The sequence below is a fragment of the Pan paniscus genome, chromosome 11 (genome assembly GCF_029289425.2).
Source record: "Pan paniscus chromosome 11, NHGRI_mPanPan1-v2.0_pri, whole genome shotgun sequence".
Lineage (NCBI taxonomy): Eukaryota > Metazoa > Chordata > Mammalia > Primates > Hominidae > Pan > Pan paniscus.
The window spans coordinates 53089241-53104994 of record NC_073260.2 but is presented as its reverse complement, the minus strand read 5'-3'; the positions used below and the strand labels follow the sequence as shown (position 1 = coordinate 53104994).

Genomic DNA, 15754 nt, shown 5'->3' with positions numbered 1-15754 from the left:
GCACAGAGCATGGTGTCCTGAGATAACTCTGGCTACCGCCACCCCTGTGATTTGATTTCACAAGTACATATACCAAGTAGCAAAGCTCAAGTTGCAGCTTCTTTTCTGGTCACTGAGGCTACATTTGCAGGTACCAGGGATGATTACACTTTCACCTCACTGATAATCTTAGAAAAGTTCACCAAATGACTCTCATAAGACTCTAAATAAAGCCAGGAATAAGATATATGGAGGATCAACATTAAAGGAGGGGGAAGGGATTTTACTTTCTTAAAAACAAGATCTTTTTTGAGTAAATATATTGATAAAGAAATAAAGATAACTAAAATAGTAAAGAGCTCTAAAAAGGAGATTTCCCTTGAGATGTTAGAGCAAACATCAAGGTGTGATAGGTGTCCATACCTGAAGAGCCTTTAAACTGTGGGCATTCCTTTTTAATATGCCCTTCTCTTCCACAAATAAAACAACGTTTTTCTCTTAAGTCTTTGTCATCCTGTCTCTTCCATTTTTCTACTGGTGGCCTGAGGATCTTCTCCCTCCCCAGGTCAGCAGCTGCCCGCATTGGCTTGGCTTTCTGAGGTGTGCACTGTATGGGCTTATCTTCTTTTGTTGACACCTCCCTTTCTGTGTACTTGTTGTGAATTTCTTTGTCCTCTTTGCTTCTTTTTTCCTTGTTCTCAGGGTATCTTTGGTTCAGGGCATCTTCCTGATCTCGCCGCCGTCTTACTCTGTAGAAGATATCATATTAGTAGCAAAAATCTAAACAGAAGCCTAACAAAATATTAAGGCAATTCCCAAAATATTAAGGCAATTCTAGATTTAAGAGATGACCAGGAATAGAAAGTATTAAAAGGAAAAGCAAGAACCTAAATGAAAATCCATCTTCTCTGTTAAGATGCTCCCTCAGGGTTTAAGGGTGCAGTTTTTCTTCTTCATTTTCAAAGTTGCTCTAGTGCTGTAAAACCAATGACTGCAATTAGTGGCACTCCTTGGCTGAATGCCTACTTTGACACTGATGTAATGAAAGGCAAATCATCCATGGAGTGATTTCTTGAACGGCCTTTCTGGCACATTAGCATTCTTTCTTTACTTGGCACTGGAAATTTTAGATGTGAAGGCTTAAATTCACAAAGGAACAATGGTTTTAAGATTTATGCTCTTAAAATGTCAAAATCATTTCTCCCTTATCCTAATAATCACTGATTTTTGAGTAATGAAAAAAAGGACTGAAAAACAAAGCTTCTCAAATTCCAGATGGTAACCTAATTTGAGCACCATGTTTTAAAATATTGCTGTACAGTTAAAAACACCACCACTACCACCCAAAACAACATATCCCAAGGCAAGCAAGCAAAAACATGTCTCTCTTGCCCCCCAATAAACGCCACCAGAAGAAAGCATGGGGACTGAACTGCATGGCTTACCTACTCACAACAATTATTAAGGGTTAAGTGGAATACAAACAAAGAGTGCTAAAATCCAGCGAACTGTTTGTGAATATATATCCCAACGTGCTGAACAGTTACTGTACATTAGAGATGTAACTGAGATCCTGAAGGAACTCATTTGACTGTTTACTGACTGAAATGATTCTGAACTTCTCACTACTGTAAAAAGGAGGAATTTTTGTTTCCTCTTTTCACCATGTTGGCAAGGCTGGTCTTGAACTCCTGGCCTCAAGTGATCCGCCTGCCTTGGCCTCCCAAAGTGCTGGGATTACAGGCATGAGCTACTACACCTGGGCTTTTTTTTTTTTTTCTGAGACAGAATCTTGCTCTGTTGCCCCGGCTGGAGTGCAATGGCGTGATCTGGGCTCACTGCAATCTCTGCCTCCCGGGTTCAAGCGATTCTGTAGCCTCAGCCTCCCAAGTAGCTGGGACTACAGGTGCCCGCCACCATGCTTGGCTAATTTTTAGTAGAGATGAGGTTTCACCATGTGGGTCAGGCTGGTCTTGAACTCCTGACCTCAGGTGATCCACTCGCCTTGGCCTCCCAAAGTGCTGGGATTACAGGCGTGAACCACTGCACCCGGCCTAAAGTCATGTTTTAAATCACTTCATTTCATTAAAAAATAAAATAAAAAACTTAAATGTATCTGAAAACTGCTGGATTTTACACAAGTGTATTTTCTTTGTTATAATAGTACCTCATTTAAAAATTGGGACATTAAGAAAATAAAAACACAACCAACCCCTTTGAACATTTACTTACTTTCTCCTCATAGGACAGTCCTTCATGAAGTGTCCGATTTTTCCACAAATTCGACAACATCTATCATTTGGGGCCAGCTCTCCTTCAGTTAACACATCTGGATCAAAAAAGTATTCCTAGAAGAACATAAATATATAAAAGCCTGAACTATTCACGTGAGATCGGAACACAAAACTAACCAGATATTAAACAGTTATCTTACAATTCAATGTTGATATAACATTACTTTTAATAAATATTATTTATACTGCTTAATTCCAAACAAAATCTAAGACCATCAAGGTCTAACTCAGGATAGTTTTAACTAAATCCATTTTTGTTTATTCCTTTTAGTCATGCAGAGCACTCGTGAGCCCTAACCCTAAAGGTTTAAGCACACTTCTAAAGAAGCGGATGAGTCAGCTTTTCAGGATGTGGGAGGGAGTTGAGGCCAGGTACACAGGCTTTGTCTCCTCATCAAATGAAAAGGCTAAAACCTAATGAATTGAGAAACATGATTTGCATCATACAGATTATATTGAAGAAAAGAAAAAAAACTATGTGTTTCTACTTTGCTTAGTTGTGGCTGCTGAAGGAAAAATAACAGAACAAAGGAAAGATAATGGTCTAGCCTGTAGCCTCTTTGTACTAAAATTAAGGTGGAGGCCAGCAACATGAGCATCCCCAGGGAGCTTGCTGGAAAAGCAGTCTTGAGCCTGATCCTAGACCTGCTGAATCAGAATCTGCACTTTAACAAAATCCTCAGGCGATTTGTTCAAACAAGTTTCAGAAGCACTGGTGTAGAAGCCACATCAATATCTACCATAAATCAGATGTACAGATGTAATCAAACACTGAATGTGCCTATAAAGCAATACACTTATGTTAAATTTTAAAAGTCTTCACTGGGAGTACAGAGGGAATAGGGGGTTGTTGGTCAAAGGGTACAAAGTTTCAGATAGACAGGAGGAATAAGTTTCGAGATCTATTGCACAGCAGGGTGACTATAGTCAATAATAGTGTATATTTCAAGATAACTAAGAGTAAATCTCAAATGTCTCCCCACAAAAAATGGTGAGGTGATATATATATGTTAATTAACTTGATTTCATCATTCCATATACATGTATCAAATCATCACGTTGTGCTCCATAAACTATATGTCAATTAAAAATAAGAATAAAAAGTATAAGGAAATTAATGCAGAAAAACATAATATTATTCTTAGCAAGATCATCTAGTCCCTAGCCATTTTTCTCTCACTGAAATTATTTTTTTGACATAATTTTGCTTTGTTTTCAATAAATGTGGTTCCTTAAAAACTCGAGTATCAAGTTACATGAGAAGAGATAGCTGTCTGCTACAGGAAGCACTGTTAACCCCCTAGTCCCAGCAAAAGATTTACTACTTTTTGCAAGCAGATTGGAAAATCTAGATTCTAGATATGTACAAACTGGGCTTGGCCAAGGCTGGCATCAAGCCGAATGCTGGCAGAACAGCAATGCACCTATGAAGGCTAGCACAGATAACCAGAAAAAAAAAAGGCATCAAAGAGGAAAACAAGAATTTAACAACCTTAAATCCAACTTCTTACTATTTCTCTCTATTCTGATGGCCTCTACCCGGGGATGTTTAAGAAAAAGGGGGGCTCTGGGAATCATTCTGTACTATAGTCATTTACTTTGGCTAGACTCACAGACTTTCTAAATATTTAAGTTACTACTGAAGTGATGTGTACAAATTAGGCATTTTTTTTTATTTTTTGGTATTTCCAACACACTTACCATTTTTGAGGGGTAGTCCTTTGGAAATCCCTTGACAGGAATACCAAATACTCTTCTACCATTGATAAAAGCCTTCATTATAAAATTTGTCACTAAAAAGAAGAGTAAGAACTCACTTAGGCGGGTTAAAAGGAAAAGAGATTGTATTACAAATGACAAACTACCTGGGCCTGGTGGCGCCTGTTATTCTAGCACTCTGGGAGGCTGGGGTAGGAGGATCACTTGAGCCCAGGAGTTTGAGACCAGCCTGGGCAATAAAAGCAAGACCCTGTCTCTATTATAAAAGTAAATAAATAAGTAAAATAAAAAATAAAATTGACAAACGAAGTAACTCACTTTTCCTTGATAATCCAGCTCCAAGATTATGATTCAAATCAAAGGGATCTAAGCAAAAAAATTTAAGAGCAAATAAGGTAATCAAATAGAAAATGCCACCATTCATCCAATAAGTAAAGTTCATAAAACAAGACAAGAATATCATCTACTTTGCTTATCATCAATAAGTTTTAAATTCACATGATAGAAAAGAAGTGCAAAAAAAAGTTTAAAATGACACCTGTTAAATGAGCTTACAAGTTATAATAAAGCTAAGCAATACATATTCCTAAACATAAGGCAAGTTTTTCCACTACACTGTTCATCAGAATAGAGTGTACTACTTTATATTTAAATCATTATAAAGCTCTTTATGTTATGACTGGCTGCCTATTTTTGAACAAAATACTGTTTGCAGAAGACACATTAGCCTGATATTACTTAATGACACTAGTTTTGGATGTATATAGAAGTTATAAATACATTTAAAACATTTTAGCACTAAAGGTTCCCACTATGTAACAAATTTCTTAAAGATCACTTTAGAAAATAATTCATGATGGAGATTACAAAACACACTTATAAAACACACAGATATATACATCTGTCCCAATGGCATGCCATTGGCTACCTGGATCTTGGGATACAATTTCTAGTAAAAGCTTAATATAGATTCTCATTTGATCTTACATGTCTGCATCTCAAACATCTTAGATAGCTGTATATAGGATATGTTTTGGAATACTGTTTGTTAAATAACCCAGAAAATGGTAGGAATGATGAAAACAATGCTAATGTCAAAGATGTATGTGAGGTGTGAATAAACTGTCTCATGAAATAAATGGGGTTAAAAGCACTACTTCTAAATCCAAATACTGTTTTATAAGTGATCTAAAATAACATACACCCATGATTCATAATTTAGACATTATGTGTAGATATCTAACTTCTATTTTTCACATCCCTAAAACAATATTCAAGAAGGCAAAGAGAAAAAAGCGATGACCTTTTTTCGGGAATCCTCTTATTGAGAAAATGAAGGACTGCATGGATATAGCATACACAAGAGAAGTAAAGAAGTAAAAAGTGGCATCTTCCACTTGCCAGGTATGCTTCTAGTGAACGGTAACTGAGGTGTACCATATTGAGATTGAGACTATCAGTTTATCGAAGTATAGGACCCTTCCTTCAGCTCAACCCTGCAATAATTATTGCTATGAGAAGGTTACCTTCATCAGTTTGGTCATTCTTTCTTCAAGTGATTTTTATATGTGTATATGTATTTTTGGTTATTTGCTTGGTGTAGTGGAGATACTACAATATTAGCTACTGTGCAGTTAAAGAAACTACTACTGGCTGGGTGCTGTGGCTCACGCCTGTAATCCCAGCACTTTGGGAGGCTGAGGTGGGCTAATCACCTGAGGTCAGAAGTTCAAGATCAGCCTGGCCAACATGGTGAAACACTCTCTCTACTAAAAATACAAAAATTAGCCAGGCATGGTGGTGTGTGCCTGTAGTCCCAGCTACTCTGGAGGCTGACAACGGGTGAACCCAGGAAGCGGAGGGTGCAGTGACCTGAAATCGCACCATTACACTCCAGCCTGGGCGAGACAGTGAGACTCTGTCCCCGGCAAAAACAAAAACAAACGACTACTATCGCCACTGAAATGCCTCAATTCTAAAATAGCTGGTTATATGATTATGAATGAAGCCTTCTTTTTAGTTTAGCCTATTACTAACTGCTTGTCTGAAAGTAATGTAAAAATTAGAAGCAAAAGATAATAAACCTTCAAAACTTAAAAAAGAATACATTAATAGGCCGGGCACAGTGGCTCACGCCTGTAATCCCAGCACTTTGGGAGGCTGAAGTGGGCCGGATCACCTGAGCTGAGGAGTTCGAAACTAGCCTTGCCAACATGGTGAAACCCCGTCTCTACTAAAAATACAAAAAAATTAGCCAGGCGTGGTGGCACGGCACCTGTAATCCCAGCTACTCAGGAGGCTGAGGTACAAGAATCACTTGAACCCGGGAGGTGGAGGTTGCAGTGAGCCAAGATTGCGCCATTGCATTCCAGCCTGGAAGACAAAGTGAGACTGTCTCAAGAAAAAAAAAAAAGGAATACCTTAATAAGTGACAGATGATAAGAACTGCAGTGATAACGAAAAGGCGTAGTAAGTCAAAAATTCTATGTGTTTGACACATGAGATCTTTAAAAAGTCAAAACTATATCTGTAACCCATGGTGATCTGAAATTCATTTTACAAAAGTTCATTGTATTTTAATACTGCCAATAGGCAGAAATAATAATAAAACCACAACTTAGAATAGTACGTATTATTTATGTGATACAAACATATTAAAAAATAAACATTTAAAAATCTTATTAAAATTAAAAAAATATTTCTTAGGTCATTTCTCAGCTAAAGCATTTAAATTCCATTTTGTCTTAAAAAAGAATCCCACAAATTGGAAATAAACAATCAACTATTAGCATCAATGGCTCCAATAGATCACTACATTCAATAGAAAAAGATAAGGTGGCCATGCGCAGTGGCTCACATCTGTAATCCCAGCACTTTGGGAGGCCGAGGTGGGTGATCACCTGAGGTCAGGAGTTCAAGACCAGCCTGGCCAACATGGTGAAACCCCATCTCTACTAAAAGTACAAAAATTTAGCCAGTTGTGGTGGTGGGCCGCTGTAATCCCAGCTACTCAGGTGGCTGAGGCAGGAGAATTGCTTGAACCCAGGAGGCAGAGGTTGCAGTGAGCCGAGATAGCGCTACTGCACTCCAGCCTGGGCAACAAGAGCGAAACTCCATCTCAAAAACTAAAAAATAGAAAAAGAAAAGGCTTCCATATGGTCAAAATAAATGTCAAAATTTATATACAATTACTTATAGGTGAACTCCATCAATAGCGAATGAAGATCTTGAAAATTCACTTAGCGGCACTCTTCAAACCCCCCAACAGGAAGGTTGTAAAAGTACCACTTTCTTGAAGCTGCCTTATCACTACTGCTGCCTTATCCTTCAGTATGTGTCCAACAATAGCAAAAAATTTGTCATGGTGAAATGGCTTCAGTCATTTAAAAACAAATCTTAAGGCTGGAAAGAGAAAAGTTGGCCTGGTATGGACAATGAGACTGGGGCACTGCACTCCCCAAGCAGCTGGAAGAGCTCTGCAAGGAGGAAGAACAATGTCCTTATAGTTCAAGCTCTATAGTCTATTCGACTTCAAGTTTAATTTTATTCGTACCTTCAATAACAATGTATTTTGAGGTCCACTGTTTCTTAAAAGTTGTAAGCAGACTTTTTCTCCTGATGCTAATAACATGTTCTTTAAAATCAAATTCCTCTGTGTAGAAACGAAGAAGGCCCAACCATAACTGCCCAACAGATTCTGTATTTTTTCCACATTCTGGCCAATAGGTAGGCTAGAAATAGAAGGGAACAAGGGATACCATGGTCTTTAGTGAAGTGTTAATATCAATATTCATTTGTATTTTAGGGAGTAAATTTGGATTTATTTCTAATTAACTAGAGCTCAATTATGCAACTTTTCTTTCATATTTAAAAACATAATTTACATAAGTTTATTAATCTCTACTCTGTGACTTGGAGTAGGAAGAGCTCAGAGTTTTCAGTGTCAAGTCTCAGAACACGTTAGTCAGAAGATCCAGAAATAGATTCTAAGAGCCTTGGTAATACGTAGGTTATTAGATCTCTTTAGCTCATTGAAAGTCTTTCTAAACTCTGGGTACAAAAACCACAGAACAAATATTCATTCACTTGGAATAAAGTTACTTAACCATTTGGAATTATTAGGCATTAAAGAAATACTGGATATAGGCCCTAGAAATTCACTTGGCTTAGTAAAAATATTTTCACATCAAAGGAAGCATCTGAAAACACTATTTTTTTTACTATCATAAGATATATAAATACAACAAGCAATAAAATAGTTGTTGACCATCTACACTGTAGTATAGCTAATTTTTAGTCAAGGATATAGGAAAATCTTTACTCTTAAAATACGTACCAGTTCATCTATTTGATCAAAAAAATAAATATTCCAGCCATCAACAAATATTTCAGGTTTCTTTTCACCTTTGTATATCTGAAATTAATTTTTAAACTATTAGTATGGATTACAAACTTAATGCATTGATACAAAAACTTCTAGGAAAATAGGTAAAAAATTAACTACAGAACCACAGAATTTTAGAGGAGGAGAAAGGCTCAGAGATCACCAGCTTTCCAGATAAGAAATACAATTTCATTCACTAATACCTCTTGAAGGACAGGAATGACTGGTGGATTCCTCTGCTGGAGAAAATATAGCACCATAAGAGTATATGCATACGATGATAAGCTGCCTCTAGATGCATCACCAATATCACACATCTAGACGGAAGGAAAACCAAGAACAAAGGAAAGGTCTGTTTTCTGCTAACTTTGCATCCATTCTGTTATCATTAAAAGTAAAGTGCATATTTTGAGGACTAATATAAAAATCACATTGTCAAAGGCAAAACCAATCCAACCTAGCAAAGCAGTGGACAGCTGGCTACGTGCAAGATCAGGTCATTGTATAAAATTCAGAACAAAATTTTAGCTTTCTTCATAGGGTCTCCCAAATAGCTACATGAAGCATTTCACATGACTACAGTTCATTAAAAAATAGATTTATGTTTTCAACAGTGTTTAAAGATGCAATGAAATTTCCTGATAAGTCACAATAGGAAGCATACTCACCTTTGTAAATACTTTCATGGTATAGCACAAATACTTCACTCTGGGATCAATGGCGGAATAAGCAGATAAAAGCCTTGTGTTATGAAGGGCCTGTTAAAAGGAAAATAACACTATAAGACTAACAATGAAGTGTAAAGGGTCTCTTTTTTTTTTTTTTTGGTTGTTGTTTTAAATAATGGAGATGAGATCTCACTATGTTGCCCAGGCTGGTCATGAACTCCTGGGCTCAAGTGATCCTCCCTCATCAGCCTCCCAAAGTGCTGGGATTACAAGCATGAGCCACCATGTGAGCCTAGATGAAAAGATTTTAAACTGGAATATTTTAAATAGGTTTACAGTCTGATTCATTTTAGGAAGAAGACATTTCAACTGAAATTAACCTTTTTTTTTTCCCTAAAGACAATCTTCATTAACTTACTAGATAATAATAAAGAATTATAAGTAACATCTGACCTCATGGCTTTTATACGTCCTTGGTCTGAACATCTAGAAAATAAGGGCTGGTGAAATAAACAATCAGTTCCCTTTCAGTAGATATAAGATCTCTCTGCACAAACACCCCTAAAGGGTCAGAGAGGTCCTATAAATCCCTGAAACATATCTGAATTATCTTAGAATCCTCAGCCTCAGAACACTGCCAGGTTCACAGCAAGTAAGCGTAATAACTCTTGAAAGATTCACTAAGATGAAATGAATGACTTCTTTAACTTGAGGTTTTTGCAAGGTGAGACATTTGTTCCCTTAACCTCTCTAAACAAAAAGCCTGAAAAAAATCTTACCAATGTGTTATACAAACTGATATCTACTTCCAGACCACTTCTCAAATGGAAGAACTTCACAATTGGCACCTTTGCTGTTGTAATAGGTAAGATGTTTCTCAGACCTAAGTTGGGAAATAAAATGTTATCATTAAATACAGCAGCTGGGGATATAAGTAACTCTTATGTTAATGTTCCAATATAAAATGGTGTAAACCTAACTTTGGCCTGTTTCATTGCATTCATTAGCACTTGTCAAAGAATTCTGTTATTAACAAACATCTGGGAAGATTAGTCTGGCAAAGTTTACATTTATTAAACATATTGATATTAGAACAACAAGAATCAAACAGTCACTCCCCTCTGGGAACTTACTGGATCGTATGTGCACACGTGTGCATGTGTGTATATGCATGTGTATGTCGTTGTCACTAAGACAAATACCAAAACAGAGGAAACTACTATAGAGTCTGAACTATGTGGTTCCCACCTGTTCTCTCCATGTGACTATATCTAATTTGGAGAACAGCCTAAGGGACGATTATCCTCCAAACAAGTTACTCACCTTAAAGCTAGAAGTTATGAAGTTAATAGGAATTAACTTCAATAGGAGAGAGGAAATTGCCTGAGCTAAGCTTTGAAAAAGAGGGAGAAAAACCAGCAAAAATAGTGGCAGTTGAGCAAATTTACCAGGCAAGGCAAACTGTACACAAAAAGTGTAGATGCCTGAAATAGAATGGTATGTTCAGGGAAGTTCCAGAGAATTGCATAGGTTGCCGAATGAACTTGAGGGAATGGAATATGAGGCATAGGAGATGGTGGAGAAACTGGGAAAGGTCCAACTACAGAACATACACATTTTGCTAAGAATTATCCTTAGAATCAAAGAGGAGCCAATGAACTGGTCTAAGTTGGGAGGAATCACTGACCACATCTAGTTAGACAATACCCCTGGCAGTGGACAGACTGGAGGCACCAGGAAGAGGCAGGGTGACCACTTATGAAAAACAACTGGGTGTGAACTTTCATGGTGGCATGGGAATACACAGAAGAAGCAAGGCATGTTTGAGAGCATCTGTAACTGGATGGGAAGCTAGGGGTAGTAAGAGAGGATCAGGGCTTTCAGAGTAAGAGCTACCACTTCCTGAGCACCTAATGTGTGATAGGGACATGTGAAGAGTCCTTTACAAACATTACCTCCTTAGGTTTATCACCCTCATCTTACAGATGAGGAAACAGAGACCCAGAAAGATTCACTAGCTTAGGAATATGCAGCTGGTAAATTGCAGAGCTGGAATTCAAATCTAGGTAAGATTGACTCCCAACTTATAGTGAACCTAGTGTGGGTCAGGCTAATTATCATTTCACCCGTTTTGTTGATTCCAAGGATGCCAATATCAACAACCATGAAAAAGGATTCACAAGGAAGGGCAGATTAATGGAGTTGGTTCCTGCAGAAGGGAAGCGGTAAAGTGAAAGATAAGCTCATTCTGAGATGTCAGAGTTTGAGTTTCTTCTGAGAGAGCTAAGTGGTGGTTCCTAAAAAGCAGATACATAGTGATCACATCATAGAACACAGGAGAAAATAAGTAGGTAGAAGACATTTCAGGAAAAAATCTGTGTGGCAGACAGAGGAAATGAAACTTAATCTGATGGGGAAAGGGGGCAAGGAAGCTCACTTTACTGAATACTTAGAATATGCTAGGCTTTGCACTTTACATATTATCTTTCTTAAATGCCATAGAATTGTTATTTCCACTTTAGAGATGAGGAACTGAGTGCTTGTTATGAAGCTGAGTGACTTTTTGGGATTGCACAGCCAGCAAGGGGGAGACAGAATTTAAAATCAGAGTCTGATTCCAGAACCTCCACCTAGTACTTTGCTATCTCGCCTCTAAATTAGACAGAGGCCCTTTTCTTCACATCCTTCCCATTCTGGAATTTGACACTGTTGATCATTACCACACTTCAAAGTCTCGGATTTATTCACAGCATATCTTCCCAGTTCCTTTTCAGTCTCTTTTCTTAATTTCTGTCTAGTCTCTTTCTCTCAATCTCTCTCTTTTTCTTCAAGGCTTTCAATGCAAAAAAACTGTTTTATTTTCATCTTCAATTCTGACTGGCAACCCCATATTTCTAATTGCTTTCTGGAATGTTAAGTCTTGGAGATTATATGCTCATGGCAAACTAAACACTTTCACACAGGTGTTCTCTGCAAACATTCCTGGTTCTCAAATACCCAGATAGCGACCTCAATCCTTACTTCCTACTTGCAGGTACGAAATCTAGGAAATTTTCCCACTTGGAATCTCTCATATCTTTTTCCTGTTAGCACCAGTGGCACCCTGGCTGAGGTCCTGCTGCCCTGTCATCTAGATTATACTTTCCCTAAAATACCACACCAGCTGCCTAAAAACCTTATGTTATGCCTTTACTGGGTCCTTTCCCTCCTGAAGAAACTTCAGTGCTTCCAAATATCTATAGACTTCATCTTATCTCCTAGTATTTCCCATTTGAAAATCTCCAAATGTACCAATCTTCTCACTGCTCTCCAAAATATCCCACAGTCTCACATTTATGCACTTAGAAATGATTTCTTTTCCCATCCTTTTCAAATCGTGTTCACCATCATCTGAGATCATAGCAACCTCCATCTCTTCCATCAACCTCCCCTGTGCAACTCTTTCCCACATTCTCTCTTCTTAGAAGTTATTTAATTGAATATTACCTTACATTGTTACATAGTTTGGAAGATTACCTCTTCCAAACTATGGAAGCTCTTAAGATTACCTCTTAAGATATGGAAGCTTTCACAAGAAAAACATACAGATTTTTTTACTTTTCCACCATCCCTAAGTGCCCAACACAGTGCTGTGCACATAGGAGGCACCCAATAAAATACCTGGGGAGACTGTTTTAAAGATATGAAGTTTTAAACACAGCCCTCTAGCTGTTACGAAATTCTTGTTCCAGGCAATCTGCATTCCATTATTATTATAAATCATCTGTGTGCCTAAGTCATTTCTAATCTAAAAATGATCTGTTTTTAACATCGTTCCTTCTTAGGAAATATATACTGAGGTATTTAGGGGAAAGGACATAATGTCTACAGCTTAATCTCAAATGGTACAGGAAGAAATTGAGAGCAAGCAAAAGATGGAATGATGAATCAAATATGGAAAATGTTAATTGGTGGATCTGAATAAAAGCTATATGTGGAACTCTTTATGCAACTTTTGCTGCTTTCCTTTAAATGTGAAATTAAATTATTTCAAAACACAAAGTTAAAATCTAGCTCAGTACTAAAAAATTAATAGTCACGCTAACTTAGTACTTCAGTTTCTTTGCACGACCTTCAAAACAAAACAAAACAAAACAAAACACATGATCTTTAGAGGTGGAATTCCCAAGTTAAGGGAAATGTTTACTTCAATGACCAAAGAAAAGTATATCAATGCACTTTTTTTTCTTTTTTTTTTATATTGTTCTGCCCTCTGTGAACAAATCAATGTACATTTAAAAAAACAAAGCCTAACCCAATTTCTGTATACTTTAGGTTAATTTTTATTGGGAATAAACCAAAATTAAGATTTTTTTTCCTCCTGTTATTTAAACAACATGGTATGTACTTTATTAACTCCTGGGGAAAAAATTTCAAAGAAAAGTGGCACCCAAGGTGTATATATGTGTGTGTCTAGGTGTGTGTGCACGTTCATGCTGTGACTTAAAGTCTGTTCCTAACCGAAATGTACAAAAACTTTTCATGGACAGACCACGGATTTTAAGTTCCTGAGGATAGGGGCCATATATTGTTCACTTTCATTTTCAGCTCTTAGCACAGAAGTTTGCTGAACTACATTTTAAAAGAAGATTTTTCACTGTTAATGGTATCCATAGCTGCCATGACAACAAAAGGATACGTTAACAGCATTTCAATTCTGTGCATGGTTTACAAAATCTATACATTTTATAGCTGTAAATACTCTAGAATAATTATCCAGTCCAGTTGCCTCAATTTATCAATGAAAAAAAGAGATCAGGCCAAGCATAGTGGCTCACACCTGTAATCCCAGCGCTTTGGGAGGCCAAGGCAGGAGGATCACTTGAGCCCAGGAGTTCAGAGACTAGCCTGGACAACCTAGCAAGATCCCATTTCTTAAAAAAAGAGATCGCTTCAAGTGAAGGACTTGTTCAGGGTCATATACAGCTTGTTGAGCAGAACAGCTGCAAATTCAACCCACAAGCCCAGTCCGGGGTGCTTTCCTTGACACTTCACACCATTAGCAACTCCTACACTTTGACTTATACAACGCCAACAAAGGAAAAGGATTTATAGCCTTTCTTGCCTGTCTGGTGTAGGCTTTGTCTTGAAATAAAACTGAGCTAGGCAACAATATGCATATAAATTATCACCAATTCCTCAGTCTTTCATACTTACGCATACAAGATTTTAAAAAGACATTAATATTGCAATTATTCTATGAATGAGCCACTATACTGCTTCATGGCATTAGTAAACTCTAAATACAATTGGCCTTTCATGTCTGTGGGTCCTGCATCCCCATATCCAATCAAACACAAACCAAAAATATTTAAGAGAAAAAAGCAACTAATAAAAAACTAACGATACAACAATAAAAAAAACAAATAAAAAATACAGTATAACAACTATTTACATAGTATTTACACTGTATTAGGTATTATAAGTAACCTAGAGATGACTAAAACTATATGGAAGGATGCATATAGGTTATATGTAAATACTATGCCATTTTATATAAGGAACTTGAGCATCTAAGGATTTTTTTTATCTGCTGGGGAAGGGAGGGTTGAGGGGTGATGGGTGGGCCTGGAACTAATACCCCATGGATACCAAGGGAAGACTATAGAAAACACTAATTAAAAAGTCAGAAATATTTTTAGAAAAAGTTTACAGAGGTACCTGAATGTTTTCTGAGGACTCTTGCTAATTCTTCAATAGTTCTGACACAGTCCAATCCCTGCAACAAAGAAGGCATAAAGAACTTAACCAAAACTGGAAGACAGGTTCTGAAACTGGCTATAGTTTCCATTACCTTCAGAAATAATGTAATTAATTTCAAGTCAGTCTATATATATTTTTTTCCTTTCTAGTTGGGTATTAGAGTCAGTATTCACAGGAAATATCCTGACGGTACAAAAACCACTAAATACCCTACTTCCTAATTGTTTTTGGGTGTGCAACAAAGGCTAAAATCAGTCAGGAAGCCTATGGACCTAGGGCTTCCAAAAAAGTCTCTGAACCATGGTTGAGGACCTTCATTTCTTCCCCTCCACATAATATCACTCGGATGTACCCCATGTCCCACAATAAATGAGAGGAGGCTTCTGTGCCCCAGCTCATTCATTCTAAGCAGACCTTCTATAGTTTAAGAGTTGATGAATTGCTGTGGAGAGTGATTAAGCTCAAATTATTTCCCTATAGGACTAGCCAGGATTATAATGCATATAACTAAAGTCATACAGCAAATATAAATAGTATTTGATAAATGATTCTTTAAAACATTTGGGCTGACTCAACATACGCCTTTTTGATGGTTATAAAAATCCCAGAACATACTTGGACTGTTACTTTAGAAATGCCCTCAAAACTAGTTTATAAGCCATGTAAAAAAATAAATAAATAAACCTTGAGGATGTATGATAGGGTCATTCCATATGTTGAGCCAATCTTGCTTATATACTTTATTCAAATTCAGGCTAGATCACTTTTGACTATTTTCCCAAATCAGATACATTCTCAAAATAGAAAGACTTGAAACTAAGAAAAGGTACAAAAAGGTCTTCAGCAACAGCAGCATCATTCATTTGGATATTTAGCATTTGGACTGCTGTTAAGGATTTAAAAGAACAGGGACTCAGCACTTCCCAGACTTTATACCTTTATATAGTGTTTTATATTTTATAAATGCC

The 15754-nt window shown here is 37.1% G+C and overlaps 1 protein-coding gene across 5 annotated transcripts in view; it reads right to left on the bottom strand.

Moving 5' to 3' along the window:
- TUT7 (terminal uridylyl transferase 7) overlaps window positions 1-15754 on the bottom strand; it is a 65170-nt gene that overhangs the window by 13141 nt on the left and 36275 nt on the right. For all 5 annotated transcript variants that reach the window (XM_063593960.1, XM_003806684.4, XM_034967636.3 and 2 more), the window contains exons 17-26: window positions 14745-14802; window positions 9824-9927; window positions 9045-9134; window positions 8580-8693; window positions 8329-8406; window positions 7546-7723; window positions 4311-4358; window positions 3975-4066; window positions 2212-2327; window positions 403-728 (exon numbers count right to left, since the gene is read on the bottom strand). In XM_063593960.1, the coding sequence (XP_063450030.1) occupies window positions 403-728; window positions 2212-2327; window positions 3975-4066; window positions 4311-4358; window positions 7546-7723; window positions 8329-8406; window positions 8580-8693; window positions 9045-9134; window positions 9824-9927; window positions 14745-14802 (1204 nt within the window). The remainder of the gene's footprint in view (window positions 1-402; window positions 729-2211; window positions 2328-3974; window positions 4067-4310; window positions 4359-7545; window positions 7724-8328; window positions 8407-8579; window positions 8694-9044; window positions 9135-9823; window positions 9928-14744; window positions 14803-15754) is intronic.